The sequence below is a fragment of the Arachis ipaensis genome, chromosome B9, assembly GCF_059453495.1.
Source record: "Arachis ipaensis isolate K30076 ecotype BB chromosome B9, ASM5945349v1, whole genome shotgun sequence".
In the NCBI taxonomy this organism is placed as follows: domain Eukaryota; kingdom Viridiplantae; phylum Streptophyta; class Magnoliopsida; order Fabales; family Fabaceae; genus Arachis; species Arachis ipaensis.
The window spans coordinates 100,122,819-100,139,568 of NC_142444.1; the positions used below are offsets into that span (position 1 = coordinate 100,122,819).

Below are 16,750 nucleotides of genomic sequence, written 5' to 3' on the forward strand. Positions count from 1 at the left end.
GTTAAAAACATTTTGGAGCCATCTTTGGAAAGGAACTCGAATGAGACTGATAACCCTATACCTTCCAAGGAGGTGCCAAATGTGCACAAAGAGGAGAGAGGACCACCGAAGCTTGAACTAAAACCTCTACCCCACTCCCTCAAGTATGCTTTCTTAGGGGAAGAAGATTCTTATCGGTGATCATAAGCTCCTCTCTAAGCAAGGGTGAAGAAGATGCATTGTTACTTGTTCCGAAGGAGCATAAAATGGCCCTTGGTTGGACCATTGGTGATTTAAAATGGATAAGCTCAACTATGTGCATGCACAAAATTCTTCTTGAGGATGATTGATGCGTGAGCATCTTATACTCTTTTTCTTATCATTTTTCAGTTGTTTTTTGTTAGATTTTATTTATTTTTACTTGATTTTTCTTGGTTAAGGTTAGGACCTCTATTTATTTCTATGGATTAGAACTATTATTCTTCTATTTTAATTAGTGTATTGATTCAATTCTAAGGATTGTTTTCGTTCTTAATCTTATGAATTGGGTGGAACAAGAGTATAACCCTTTTCTACATGAGTTCTTGTGATTCTCGACAGAGTTATCTCCCTTGAACTACAGCTTGAAAACAAATTCCTCCTAAATTGCTAATTACATGAACTAATTGGGATATATGACATATAATCCTGTTAGATTTGGGAAATTAGGGTTTCTGTGGTGACAACACCCAAATTCACGGGTTAGGGACTTGATTATCAAAATGGAATTGGCGTTGTAAGTATAGTACTAACCCAACAAATTGGCCATCAATCAAATTAGAAACTCAAAAGATGTCTCACAATCAAAACTAATTCAAAACCGAGAGTATTTGACTCCCGAGTCGTCTCCCAAGGAGCACTTTAGAACAATGAGTGTGCAATTCCAGTTGTAGTGATCAAGGGGTTGTCAATGAAGAAATGAACATATAAAGCAATAAAAGAACATGAAAAATTGTAATGATTGAACTAATGAAGAAATTAAAGAACCCACTATGTAATATAAACAAGTAAAGTATAAAAGAGATTAGCATAGAAGTGTATGAAAGATTGAAAGCATCAAAAAGAGTCTTGGCTTGGAGTGAGCTAAGGGTCCTTTCCTTGATGGAACCATAACTATGATAATTATGATGGATTAGTCTCACTTGATCAACCCTCACATCGAAAAGTAAGTTAAATGAGCATAAGTGTTCTCAACCCACAAATCCTAAATTGCTTGCTAATTGCCTTAGCAACAAATTAGCGTTAGTGGGAACAAGAACAATTAACAATCCAAGAATTGAAACTAAATGTTGGACATTCCAATTCTAGAAACCCAATTGCTCACTTTACCCAAGCCAAGAACCAAAAATTTAGCCTAAAACCATGTTTGACATTTTGTCAAACACTTGGTGGGCAAAAACCTTAAACATGGAAAAATGAGAAAAAGCTTGAAACTAAAAGCAACAATTGATCTCAATCAACAAGAATAACACAAAAAAGCATGTAACAAACATCAAACATCAAATTCATCAACAAGAAATTAAAATTGCAAGAGAGAAGTAAAATTGAACTATAACTTGAATTAGAAGAAAGAGTAATGACAATGTAACTATAAGGAGTAATAACAAGAGAATACTTACAATGAAAGCTAGTAAAATCCAAGATCAAAAATGGAAATGGCACTTGAATGTAAAACCCTAATATAAACCCTAATAGAGATGATGAAAAACTTAGGAAAAAAACACTAAACTAAAAGCTCTCTACCACTACTCCTAAAACTATCCTAATGATATGTTATGTTCTTTCCTTCATTTCCCTTCCAATATGAGCCAAAAGACTTCAGAAATGGGCCTCCAAAGTCCCCCAAATCGTGAGTCACGTGCCATTTTAATGAAGTCATGCGCAGACACCTGTGCAAACACACAGATGCGTGCGTCCGCACACTTTGCGAAAAATCCCTTCCTGTGCATACGCACAAGTAGCTGTGCGCACGCACCCTAGGCGATGCCTGGTTGGATGCGCGACGTGCTCGAAATGATCCACGGGCTTTGATTGGGCAGCTGTGCGTACGCACAAGTAGCCGTGCGCATGCACACATATCTGAACTCATCTCCTTTGATTCTTCATGTTTCCTCCACTTTGCATGCTCTTCTTCCATTTTCTCCAACCCATTCCTACCTTATACACCTGAAATCACTCACAAACAACATCAAGGCATCGAATAGATGGCAAATAGAATAAAATAGATTCAATTAGGCACAAAAGAGCATGTTTTCATAATCAAACACAATTTGGGAGGAAAGTTCAAAAGCATGCTATTCAAGGGAATAAGTGCAAGTTTATGTGATGAAAATCCATTCAATTCTAACCAAAAATCATCATCAAATATGGATTCATCAATTCTCCCACACTTAAACACTAGCATGTCCTCATGCTAAACACACGCAAAGGAGATAGATGAAAGGGAAAATGACTTATGCTATATTCTACTTAAATGCATGCAACTATCCTAAGGCTAATCGCCAATATGTACTATGATGAGAGTTGGTAGAAACAAACCATGAAATTCCAATCCATCACAAGAAAAATTTACAGCTAATGCAAAGAATTCATGCACTAAGATCAATGTCCAAAGAATTGAATTGAAGTTATCAAAACTATCCAATTAAACAACTTGCAAGAAGATATAATATGAGGCGTAAGGACATAGAATTGAGCGATCGAAGTCCTCACCGGATGTGTATCCACTCAATTCGCTCAGTGTTTAGGGCTTAACCACTCAATTCTCCTTTTATCATGTTTTTCAAAGATTTGCAAGTCATCTAACAATCAACTAGTATTTAATGCATGAATAACAAATATCATGAGGTCTTTAGAGGGATGTAATGTGGCTAGGGTATAGGTAGGATAAAATATGGTTAAGTGGACTTAAAGAATTAGTTCTTTGATTAGATTGAGTGTCCACCTAATCCTACATCACCTATGTACACACAACAATACAACCTTTATACCCATTTTCTTTTTCTATCTCACCTTACTCATGCATTTTCTTTTCAAACATGGCATATACATCCTTTATTTACTTTTTTATTTCATACTTTGTTATGCACAATGTTTTTTTTAAATTGAACTATGAATGCATATATTTCAATTAATGAAATGTATGAGCATTACCTAATTGTCCCAAAAAAATTTTTTTTTTCACAATGAGTTCATGCCTCTATCACCAATGCTTCCCAAAATTCTCCCACACTTATAATTTACACAATAATCCACACAAGCTAATCAAAGAGTAATTCAAAGACATCAATGGTTTTCTGCTTAAGGGGCATAATGTGCTTATCATCAGAACAAAACGGGATTCATAGGCTTAAAGGGGTTTACAAAGGTGAATGCAAGGGTTGGCCATATAAGCTAGTGAGTTTATCATCAAAGATGGCTCAATCATGCTAAATGCATCCAAACACAAATACGGGACATAAAGAATCATGCAAATCAATGATCACAATAAAAAAGGAGTATAATTACACACAAGAACAACATTATGGCCGAAAAGTGCAACAATCAATTAAAGCTCAAATCTCACAAGGTATGTTGTTCTAGCTCTTTTCCATGTTCTACTAACAAAATACTCCAAGAAAGTTGGTAAACACAATTTTTCTTCAATTCAATCAATGGTATGCCCCTAGAAAAGGTTTCATGCAAATTCCTTGGTGTTTCACCAATTTATTCATTCTATCATGCAACATGCAAATATTAACTACTAAATATCCATAAACGATAAATAAATATTTACAACAAACCAAACAAGATGCAAAAGAAATAAAGCTACTCAAAATGAAGAAAAAGTACTACAAGAAACATTACAAAGTGTCTTTAAAAGAGAAATTTTTTTATCCCCCTTGAAGTCATTGATCCTCCCCCACACTTAATTTGTGCACGGTCCTCTGTGCATGCTTATGATCCGGGAGAATGAAGAGGGGCCACCTTCAGCTGGTGGACTTAGAAGTGGGATGGTCAACTGCATCATGCTCCTCCCCAGCTAGCTTGAGTGAAGCTCTAAGAATTGGGCCGAGGTCTCTTCCTTCTAGCTGTGCCGATATCCACTCGAAACACTTTTGCTCCAAATGCTCCATGTTGTGGATGTCGTGCAAGATATCTTATAATAATTCTGGAAGAGGACGGAGAAAGGGTAAAGCAGTTGATGAAGTTGGTAGAATTGATGGTGGTGTTGTGGGTGTCTTCCTCTTGGATGGTGTTATGGTTGTTGATCTCTCCAAATCTTCCCTCGGAATGAACTTGTTGCCTCTAGGAACCCTGAGCATAATATCCATTGGTCGCCTCTCTAACCCCGCTATGTTTGCTAAGCGCATCACCATCGACAGAAATGGAATGTTGATATTCTTCTTCTCGACCAATTTCCAAATCAATTTGCGCAATAAAGGTAAGATGGCTATATGCTTCCCTTGCAAAATAGCCCACAGTAGCAAAGCAGTTCTAAATCTCACATGGGTAGTGTGGGTACTCGGGATGATATAGTTCGCCACAATCTGATGCCATATACGAGCTTCAGCATTCAAATCAGAGTATGCAATACTAGTGGGAACAGAATTTCTCCCTTTGCTATACTCCCAAGATGCACCAGGATGGCCTATTCTCTTAAGAATGGGAGTCAGAGATACTCTTCCTTTGAAGACACCCACTTTTATCTTGAAATAGTCATCCTTCTCAAGTGAAACATGGGAGATGTTCAGAATAGCTTCTAGAGCTTAATTGGATGTATCTAACATTTTTTCCCGGAGGAAAACTGTCTTCGCTTCCCAAGTTTGGTAGTTCACATAGAATTCCCGCACCATAGTCTCATTGACTTCAATGGTTCTCGCTCGAGAAACTCCCAACGAATCGAGGCAATCCTTTGGTGAATAGCTGCCTTGTATTGACTTGGAACCTTCAACGGCCGCTCCCAATAGATTGTACGTTTCTCAATAGCCTCGTATTGAGAGTCAGCTCTTCGGTTAACCAAGGAATACGGTCTATCACCTTGGCGATTCTGCCAAATATCAGGAGAGCGAGGGTAGTTTGCTTGACCGGCGAAGTAACCGGTGCCTTACCCTTCTTTCTCATCCTGAAAATAAAAATAAAAGAATTTCGAGATCATAGGGCAACAATAAAGTAAAATCATTGAGGAAGCACTAACAAGGTTAAAAGAAGCTTATAGAAATAGTGTGATTTACAAAAACACGGTGTGTATATTCCCATGATGCGCACGATTGGAACACACACACACCGGCCGAATATCACAGCGGTCACACTCTTAAGGCAACTCACAGTTCAAAGCTTCACGACTAAGTGCTCAAGTTGCAAATATAAAACAGAGAAATGCAAGCAACTTCAAGCAGGCACCAAAAGGGAATTGTCAATTGTTTATCCTTAAGAAGTGGTGATCACACATACAATGTTCTTAATTGGAAGCCAAAAGATATTTGATCAAGACATCATCAAAAGTTGAACATTTTGAAGTGGTTACTCAATTTAAATTCCAAGATGAACAATGAAACTTAGATTCTACCGACACAATGCATTTGCAACCTAAATTTCACATCGACAAACAAGGAAATACGTTGGTGAATTCAATTAACTACCATCAAAAGTCATAATAGAAGTTGCACAATTCATACAATATGCCTAACAAGAGATAAATTGAATACATATGATGGCCAAGTCATATGAATCAAACAAAATGTTCATTTGAGGCATTTTATCAAATATGTGGTATGCAATGTGTAAGTTCATCACAATTAAGCTCAAATTTGATCATAACCAACCCACCAATCAAGCAACAACACTTTGCAATACAAAGAAACAACAAAGAAAGCAACGAATTTAATCTAAGCAACACAAAAGAAATGAAAACAATTACAAAAATATTAACATAAATAGAAAGGAAAAATAAGAACCTGAGATATAGAAGTTGAAAAGAACAAGAACTAGGGAGGAACAGTGGCACGTCTCATAGCCACTGCGAAATCACGACGGTTGAGTTCGCCGGAAAAGAAGCACCGGAAGAGAGAACCTACCGGTGGTGAATAGAGAAAAAAGGAGGAAAAGAAAGAAAGAAAAGAGAAGAGAAGTAAGAGAAAGAGAAAGAGAGAGGTCACCGGCGGTAGGTTGACGGTAGCGGTGGCCGGCGGCAGGGACCGGTGGAGCTGGGTAGAGAAGAGAGAGAGAGCAGCTATGAAGAAAAGAAGAAAAGAGAGGGGTTTCCTCTCAACAGGCCAGGTTGCCCTATTAATGCCCAGAACGCGATGTGTCCGGGTGCACAGGGGCCTGTGCGGACGCACAGAGAGCGCAACTTAGAAGAGTGCGAACGCACACAGCATGCGATCGCTGCGACCAGGGAGGATGCATAAAGACGTGCGGACGCACAAAGATGTGCGACCGCACAGACAGGTTTTTTTTTAAGACAGAATCATGAGTGCGTGCGCACACAGGTCCGTGCGCACATACAGAGGCTAAAAATGGGGGAGGTTGATCACGCGTACAAGCTGTTCCCTCACTCCCACCAGATGGGGTTGCAATTGGTGTGCGGGCGCACACCTCTGTGCAGCCGCACAGATGAAGCATGAAAGGGAACGTGTGCATGCGCGCACACAGATCAGAGAAAACAGGGAAGCACGCACGCACAAGTTGTGCTGGCGCTGCTGACAAACCCCATTTGTAGAATTTATCTTGTATTGATTCTTGGGGATTTTATCACCTTTTACCCATATTTATTCAAGAAATAGCATGGTTCTGTATATTCTCCTTTAATTGTGCTTGAATGTGAAAACATGCTTTTTAGGACTCAAAATAGCTAAATTTATTTCACCTTGATTCTATTAGATGCCTTGATATGTTTGTTAAGTGATGTAAGGTTTAGGAGGCAAAGATTGGATCAAGGGAATGAAGAAAGAAAGCATGAAAAGTTGGAGAACTCATGAAGAAATGAAAGAACCGGAAAGCTATCAAGCCGACCTCTTTGCACTTAAACGACCATAACTTGAGCTACAGAGGTCCAAATGATGCGGTTCCAGTTGGGTTAGAAAGCTAACATCCGGGGCTTCGAAACGATATAAGATTTGCCATAGTTTCATCGCTCATAGGGGCGCGCACGCGCACAGTACGTGGACGCGCCGTTGGTGGCACATGACTCACTTAATGCAACACGTGGCCAGCGATTTTAGAAGCCTTGTGGGCCCAATCCAACTCATTTCTGATGCTATTTAAGCCAAGGATTGAAGAGGGATCAATATACTTTAATCATTAGTCATAGTTTAGTTTAGTAGTTAGAGTTAGTTTCTAGAGAGAGAAGCTCTCACTTCTCTCTAGAATTAGGATTAGGTTTAGTTCTTAGATCTAGATTTTAATTCATCTTCTTCTACTTCTATCTTCTCAATTCCTTGTTGTTACATTCATTCTTCTTCCATCCTTTTGTTGTAATTTCCTTTATGTTGTTCTTGCATTTTGTTGTAGATCTACTTTTGTTCCTTCCTTTCTCTTTCAATTCAATTCAAGGTAAATCATAATAATTGTGTTCATTTGATTTGTTGTTGTTTAATTCCTTGCAAATTGAGTAGTGTAGATTTACTTTTCTTGCAATTTTACTATGCTTTCCTTTTATGCCTTCCAAGTGTTTGATGAAATGCTTGGTTGGATTTTAGAGTAGAATTTTATGTTCTTGGCTTGGAAAGGTAACTTAGGAACTCTTGAGTTACTAATGTCCAAGTAATTGATGATTGGGATCCATTGACTCTAGTTCTCACTAATTGAATTAGTGGAGAGTTAGGACTTATGGACTAGGATTGACATAGCTCATTTGACTTTTCTTTACTACTAGTTAGAGGATGATTTAATGAGATTAATCCTTGCCAATTCTCATGTTGTGGTTAGTGATTAGGATAGAGATCCTTGACCACCAACCCTTGCCAAGACCTTTTTAGGCCTTAGTTTACTTTCTTGCCATTTATCTTTCATGTTTCTTATTAAAACCCCAAAAATAACTCACAACCAATAACAAAACACTTCATTACAATTCCTAGGGAGAACGACCCGAGGTTTGAATACTTCGGTTATTAATTTTAGGGGTTTGTTACTTGTGACAAACAATCTTTTGTATGAAAGGATTATTGTTTGGTTTAGGAACTATACTTGCAACGAGAATTCATTTGTGAAATTCTAAACCATCAAAAATCCAATCGTCAAAATGGCGCCGTTGCCGGGGAATTGCAATGGTGTTATGTTATTGGTTATTGTATATATGTGAATATTGTGAATATGTTTGCCTTTTGCTTCTTTGTTAGTTCTTACTAGTTTTTAGGATTTAATTTTCTTGCTTCTTATTTGATTTTATTTTTATTTTCTCTTGCTATCATGAATTCTCACTTTGGCTATGAGTGTGATTACAACTATGTTGTAGGTAATGGGGGCTACAATGAAGATGTGTATCAAGAATGGGATAACCAAAGGTGGGAAGAGCCACATGCACATGATCAATCTTCATGGCAACAACCTCCACCAATACACTATGAAGAAGAGCCATTCTTTGATGCATATCAATCTAATGGCTATGGTGAACTCCCTTGTGACTTTCAAGAACCACCACCATATGCCTATGAGCCATACCCTCAACATAACCCTCAACCATACTCAAAAGCCACTTTTCACCAACCACCTTCATATGACCCTCATCCATATCCACCATTACAATAACCGTATGAGCCATATGAACCACATATAGAGCCACCACCATCTCAACATCACCACTTCCAAGAGCCACCCCCTCCATGTTATTACCAAGATGAACCACCTCAATTGTATGAAAATTTTCAACCACAAATGTATGAAAATTTTCAACCACAAGATGAATACCACTTTCCACCACAACCTCCCATGGAAGAATATTCATGTCCATCAATCCAAGAGCCATATGATCCTAATCATATTATCCAAGAGGAACAAGAGTCAAGGGATCATCTCAAGGAAACATTGGATCAACTTCAAGCAACCATGGAGCGTGTTGTGCAACAAGTGGAAAGAGTGGAAATTATTGAACCACCACAACTCTACCAAGAAGAACCACCTTCCTACTATGAACCCTTCCCCCAAATTGATGAACCCTTCCATCCACCCCAACCTCCAATGGATGACATCCTTGATGTTCTTGTTCAAGGACAAGAGGAAATGAAAAGGGATGTGCAACAATTCACGGCCGCCTTGGATGAGGTGGTAAACTGGTTAGCATCCCAATGCTTGAACTCTCAAGGAACTCCCATGGCTACATGTGGGAAATCAAATGAAGAGCATAACATAAAAGAGAGATTGGTGGAGAATGAGGGAAGTTGCTTTGTATTGGAACAATTGGAGGAAGCTATGATTATTGAAGAAAGGGAAGAATTGGTTGAAGACTTAGGAGATGCGGAGCCTCCATGGGAATCTAGAATTGAAGAAAACCCCTCCAAGATGATTGAAATTGATGCTAGGAAGGAAAGTGCACACCTTCCAAGACATATTCCATATGAAGATTTGGATGGGATAGAGCAAGAAGTGAGTTCCCTTGGTGATGAAGATCAAGCATCAAACCTTAGTGGTGAAGAATCCTTTGAGCATGAAGAACCTTCTCCCAACAAGATGGAAAGCAATGTGGAGGTAAATTTTTCTTACCCTCCCATTTATGACTTGAGTAGGAGAAAAGGTTTATATAAAATTGTTGAACAAAGGATTATAATTGAGAAGTCTTGTGAAGAGGTGGAAATCCTTAGAAAAAGGAGGATGGGAATTGAATACGCTTTATCAAAACTCTTGGAGTTGTCTTTGCCTAGGTTGCCATCTACTCCTTCATTTGAGTGGGTGAAATTTATTTCTATTAGCTTTATTATCCCACTTGAATATGGTTTGCTTGAAACGGATGGCCAACTTAGGGAGCTTTGTGGGATGAAGCGTAAACGAAAAAGGTTTTGTGGTTGGCGTTGCAAATCAAGGCTCATTATGGTTGATGCATCAAACATGAGATATAAAGGTTGGAGTAGTGCTCAAATAGATGGGTCTAAGAGGATTGTTGGCCACTATATAGAGAATTCACCTTACTCACCACCCGGTTGGACTAATAATGATGATCAACCTCAAGACGGGTGTGAAAACAAAGTGTGGGATCCCGGATTACAAGAAGAGGATCAACTTTGGGAGCCCCAAGCTTATGAAAAACTCCATCAAGACTTGGCTCAATCCATGAAGAATCTTGGGGCACAATGGAGAACCAAGCATTGGTGGGAGTTCCAAGATGAATACAAGCACAAGCCACCTTGATGAGGAGCTCCCCATAAGTCCAACTTAAGGACAATAAACAAAAGTGCTAGGTGGGAGACAACCCACCATGGTAAAATCCTTTCATTTTCTCTTTTGTACATATTGATAGAATTAGTTTAATTTCATGTTTTGTTTAGATAGTTGAGTTTAATTGGTAGTTTAGTATGTTAAATAAGGTTTTAGGGTGTTTTGGTAGATGCTTGGAGGTTTAGAATGCTGAGATTGGTGCAAAAACATTAAAAAAAAAAAAAAACGGCCATCGGCGCGTTAGCACGCTGTGCGCGCGCGCGCACATTGCACTTCCGCAACTTCTGGTACAAAAACCAGAGAGTTGTGCGCGCGTTGTGCCAGCATTGTGCTGGGAGCACAAGCTCATCCACGCGTAAGCGCGCTGTGTGCGCGCGCGCGGATCGTCCCTGCTGCATCCACGCGTAAGCGCGCTGTGCGCGCGCGCGGATTTGCTCCCTGCTTTTCTCCTTCCTCCTTTCTCCTTCCTCTTTCCTCCTCTCTTCTTCTTTCTTTCTAATTTTTTTTTCTCCTTCCTCTCTTAGAAATTTTTTTCCTTTTAATATAAATGAAATTTAAAAAAAAAAATAATAATAATATAATAATACTAAATAAATAAATAAATAAAATACTAAAAAAAAAAATTTTTTTTTCTCTTTTTTCCTCCATTTTTTTTATTGCATTTGCTTATTTTCATTCATTGCATTTTAATTTTGTTTTTTTACCTTGTTCTCATTTTATTTTCTAAGTTTTCCATTTTAATAATGGTGTTGAACTTTCCTACTCAATTGTTGAGACTTTCTTACATTATTTTGGTGCTTCTTGACTTGTTTGATATTGTTGGGTGATGAAACTTTTAAATCAATGCTTCATCTTGTATGACTTTTGTGTCTTTATGCATTGATATGACCTTATCTTGTCTTTCATGACCCACTTCTTCTCATTTGAACTTGATGCTCAACACACTCTCCATGCTTTAACTTTACTCTTGCATCAAGTATCAGTTGATATGCCTTTTGCTTATATTGATTTCTCACTCACATGTTGTAGCTACCATGTAGTAGAGAATCATACTCTTATTTGGCATTAGCCCCCGCCTATGTTCTATTTACTTTGATATCTTTGTTGTAGGCTTAATTTTCTTTCTTTTTCTCTCCTTTTAGGCTGGCCACCAAGAAGGAAAGGAATGGAAAAGCTTCAAATGGGGTTACAAACAAGTTCATCCGCACAACCCTTCGAAGAAGCTCATCAATTGTAGCAACCCATCCACCTTGCTCTTCTTTGCATGCACCGAGGACGGTGCAATCTTCAAGTGTGGGGAGGTCATTCGACCGATCTCCATGGGTAACAATTTCCTTTTCAACACAAAATTTTTTTTTTATTTTTCTTTGTTAGAGTAGCTATTGCATTGCATGATAGGTTGCATGTTAGTTAGAATTTGTACATATTCTTACCACTTCTTTCATATTAGGACTACTTGGTTATGGTGATGATTTCTTTTCCCAAAAAAAAAAAAAAAAAAAAACTATGTTTTTAGGGCAACCTACCAATTTGAAAACTTTTTGTTGAACTTGCTTGAAAGAATTTATTTTGGAACATGGTCTTTGAGCTAAGAACATAAGCAAGTGAGATTTGTGCCTAATTGCGTGGTTACATCTTATAACCACTTATTTTTCCTTCTTGTGTGCATTATTCTCTTCCTATGATTGTGATCTTTGATTTGTTTGATTCTTTATGTCCATTATTTGGTGTATTCATGCATTTATATGATTGAGGCCATCATTTCATTAGCTCACTCACCCAAATGACCTTACCTTCTATCTTCCTTTGTTATCCAAATTTGAGCCTACGCTTAACCCACTTGTTCTTATTTTAGCACATTACAAGCCTTAAAGCGGAAAACAATGAATGTCCTTTATTTGGATCTTTGATTGGCTTAGGCTAGTGAGTGTGAGTGTCATCCAAAAGTGGGAAAACTTTGGGACATTGGTTGGGATAAAAGGGTGTTTGTGTTTGGTATTTTTATATTGGGGAATTGGTACATACTCATGTATTGATTAAATGTATAGACCTTATGCATTGATGTTCTTGTGTATAGTTTGAAAGAAAAAGAAAAAAAAATGAAAAGAAAAAAAGAAATAAAAGTGAAAAAGAAAAAAAAGAAAAGAAAAGAAAAAATGTATATAGAAAAAGAAAGAAAAAAAGAAGAGCAATAAAGGGGACAAAATGTCCCAAAGTGAAGCTCAATAAGAATCAATGCATAAGTGTTGTGAAATGAAAAGAAAATGCATGAGTATGTGAAAAAGTGAGGAATGGGTAGTTAGATTAGTACTTAATTGTATAGGTCATTATATAGGTTAGGTGGGAAAGTTTAAGTTAATCAAAGATTCAAATCCTAAGTCTACTAGCCATATATGATCCTACCTTGACCCTAGCCCCATTACAACCTAAAGAAAAGACCTCATGATACATGTATGCATGCATTGAATAATTGTTGATTGTTAGATGAAAAACAAATCTTGGAAAGCATGATTAGGGGAGAATTGAGAGAATCAACCCCAAACACCGAGCGACTAGAGTGCAAACACTTCCGGTGAGGGTTCGATGCTCAATTCCTTGATTCCCGGCTTTCATGAGCGTTCTTCTTGCAAGTCTACTTGAACTTCATTTTGATATTCGAATTGGTAGGATTCATGAATCGTTATATGATCTTGACCCTACTTGTGCATGTATGACTTGGAGGATTGATTTTTAACCAAGTAGGTAAAACCATTTTGCATTTAGTTGCATCCATTTAGATAATTGCATATAGTTTAGGTTGCATATAGTTTATTTACATTGAATAAATGTTGATACCCTTTGTTTCTCTCTTGGCTTAAGCATGAGGACATGCTTGGTTTAAGTGTGGGGAGGTTGACAAACCCCATTTGTAGGATTTATCTTGTATTGATTCTTGGGGATTTTATCACCTTTTACCCATATTTATTCAAGAAATAGCATGGTTCTGTATATTCTCCTTTAATTGTGCTTGAATGTGAAAACATGCTTTTTAGGACTCAAAATAGCTAAATTTATTTCACCTTGATTCTATTAGATGCCTTGATATGTTTGTTAAGTGATTTAAGGTTTAGGAGGCAAAGATTGGATCAAGGGAATGAAGAAAGAAAGCATGAAAAGTTGGAGAACTCATGAAGAAATGAAAGAACCGGAAAGCTATCAAGCCGACCTCTTTGCACTTAAACGACCATAACTTGAGCTACAGAGGTCCAAATGATGCGGTTTTAGTTGGGTTGGAAAGCTAACATCCGGGGCTTCGAAACGATATAAGATTTGCCATAGTTGCATCGCTCATAGGGGCGCGCACGCGCACAGTACGCGGACGCGCCGTTGGTGGCACATGACTCACTTAATGCAACACGTGGCCAGCGATTTTAGAAGCCTTGTGGGCCCAATCCAACTCATTTCTGATGCTATTTAAGCCAAGGATTGAAGAGGGATCAATATACTTTAATCATTAGTCATAGTTTAGTTTAGTAGTTAGAGTTAGTTTCTAGAGAGAGAAGCTCTCACTTCTCTCTAGAATTAGGATTAGGTTTAGTTCTTAGATCTAGATTTTAATTCATCTTCTTCTACTTCTATCTTCTCAATTCCTTGTTGTTACATTCATTCTTCTTCCATCCTTTTGTTGTAATTTCCTTTATGTTGTTCTTGCATTTTGTTGTAGATCTACTTTTGTTCCTTCCTTTCTCTTTCAATTCAATTCAAGGTAAATCATAATAATTGTGTTCATTTGATTTGTTGTTGTTTAATTCCTTGCAAATTGAGTAGTGTAGATTTACTTTTCTTGCAATTTTACTATGCTTTCCTTTTATGCCTTCCAAGTGTTTGATGAAATGCTTGGTTGGATTTTAGAGTAGAATTTTATGTTCTTGGCTTGGAAAGGTAACTTAGGAACTCTTGAGTTACTAATGTCCAAGTAATTGATGATTGGGATCCATTGACTCTAGTTCTCACTAATTGAATTAGTGGAGAGTTAGGACTTATGGACTAGGATTGACATAGCTCATTTGACTTTTCTTTACTACTAGTTAGAGGATGATTTAATGAGATTAATCCTTGCCAATTCTCATGTTGTGGTTAGTGATTAGGATAGAGATCCTTGACCACCAACCCTTGCCAAGACCTTTTTAGGCCTTAGTTTACTTTCTTGCCATTTATCTTTCATGTTTCTTATTAAAACCCCAAAAATAACTCACAACCAATAACAAAACACTTCATTACAATTCCTAGGGAGAACGACCCGAGGTTTGAATACTTCGGTTATTAATTTTAGGGGTTTGTTACTTGTGACAAACAATCTTTTGTATGAAAGGATTATTGTTTGGTTTAGGAACTATATTTGCAACGAGAATTCATTTGTTAAATTCTAAACCATCAAAAATCCAATCGTCAGCTGCGACCAGAGGGCTTGTCAAGGTGTGTGCGGACACACAGGCTTGTGCGTCCGCACAGGTGGCGAAAAACACAGTTTTGTGCGCACGTGCAGCTTGGTGCGTACGCACAGATGCCCTGTTTCAGAAAATTCTTTTCTCTTCAAAACTAAGGTTCCTACCCTTAGCATATCAACATACCAACCCCAAATCATTCAAACAAGCACAATTTCATAGTCCACAAGTAATTTAACTTATTCAACTCAAAATTATCAAACTAAACCTAAGCTAAGCATTATGTCACAAGAAAGCAAATAATTCAAAAAGCTATAAACAAGAGATAAAATTGGAACAACGTTACCATGGTAGGGTGTCTCCCACCAAGCACTTTGGTTTAGAGTCCTAAGTTGGACTTGCATGGCTTCATTGGTCATTTAGATACTTCGCCGAGGAGGAAAATCTCTAATTCCTTGGCATTCTTGGGTTGAGTGTGATAAAGCTTCACCCTATGACCATTAACTTTGAACTTAACTCCATTAATAGGGTGAATCACTTCCACCACCCCATAAGGCTTGACATCTACCACTCTAAACAGCCCGTCCCATCTAGATCTCAATTTTCCGGGCATTAATCGAAACCTTGAATTGTACACAAGCACTTCATTACCTATCTTGAAGTTCTTCCTCCTAATATTCTGGTCATGGAATGCCTTAGCTTTTTCCTTGTAGAACTGAGCATTCTCATATGCTTCCAACCTAAGGCATTCTAATTCCTCCAATTGAAGCTTACGTTCCATTCCCGCCCCCTTTAAGTCCAGATTGCAATTCTTCACCACCCAATAGGCTCTATGTTGGATTTCAACCGGAAGATGACAAGGCTTCCCAAATATAATACGAAAGGGGCTCATTCCGATTGGGGTCTTGTAAGCGGTCCTATAGGCCCATAATACATCTCCCAATCTAGAACTCCAATCTTTCCTCTGGGGGTAACCACTTTCTCTAAGATTCTTTTGATCTCCCGGTTGGATACTTTTGCTTGCCCATTGGTTTGGGGGTGATAGGCTGTAGAAACTTTGTGAATGACCCTATATTTTTTCACCAATGCCTCAATTTTCCCGTTGCAAAAATGGGTTTCTTGGTCGCTCACGATTGCTCATGGTGACCCAAATCTACAAATAATGTTATTTTTCAAAAATGAAGCAACGGTATTAGCGTCATCGCAACGGGTAGGAATTGCCTCCACCCATTTAGAGACGTAATCCACTACTAACAATATGTACACAAATCCATGCCCCAAACATAAAAAATCTCGCAAAAAATCATCGGTTGTTGGGGCATCTCATCCCTTTGTGAGGTATTTCCAGATTTCTGGCATTAATAACAAGATTTACAAAATTGGTTGGCATCCCTAAATAAAGTGGGCCACCAGAATCCAGAGTCTAAAACCTTCCTCGCAGTTTGTTGCGGGCTAAAGTGACCCCACTCTCAAATGAGTGGCAAAATTGAAGGATACACTGGAACTCAGATTCCGGTACACACTTTCTAATTACTTGATCTATCCCACGCCTCCACAGATGTGGATCATCCCAAAGATAGTATTTAGCATCGCTTCTCAATTTATCTTTTTGATGCTTTGAAAATTGTGGGGGAAAAACGCGAGCGACCAAGTAATTAGCTATCGGGGTAAACCAAAGGGTGCTTTGGGATATTGCTTTCAAGGTATTGATAAACCCTAATTTTGTGGTTTATCTTGTGCTTAATTTGGGGGATTTTATCAACTTTTCTCATATTTATTCAATGAAATAGCATGGTTTTGTAATTCTCCCTAAATTTGTGCTTAAGTGTGAAAACATGCTTTTTAGGCCTTAAAATAGCTAAATTTAACTCACTTTAATTCCATTCAATGCCTTGATATGTTTGTTAAGTGATTCAAGTTTACAAGGCAAACATTGGATTGAAGGAATGAAGAAAAAGCAT

The 16,750-nt window shown here is 38.0% G+C and overlaps 1 protein-coding gene across 1 annotated transcript; it reads right to left on the reverse strand.

The window, feature by feature from the left end:
* Positions 1 to 15,204: 15,204 nt before the first annotated feature.
* Positions 15,205 to 15,681, reverse strand: LOC148545625 (uncharacterized). Its single transcript, XM_088499077.1, has one exon. It carries the CDS (start codon positions 15,679 to 15,681, stop codon positions 15,205 to 15,207), a length of 477 nt encoding a protein of 158 aa, XP_088355203.1.
* Between the last annotated feature and the right edge of the window lie 1,069 nt (positions 15,682 to 16,750).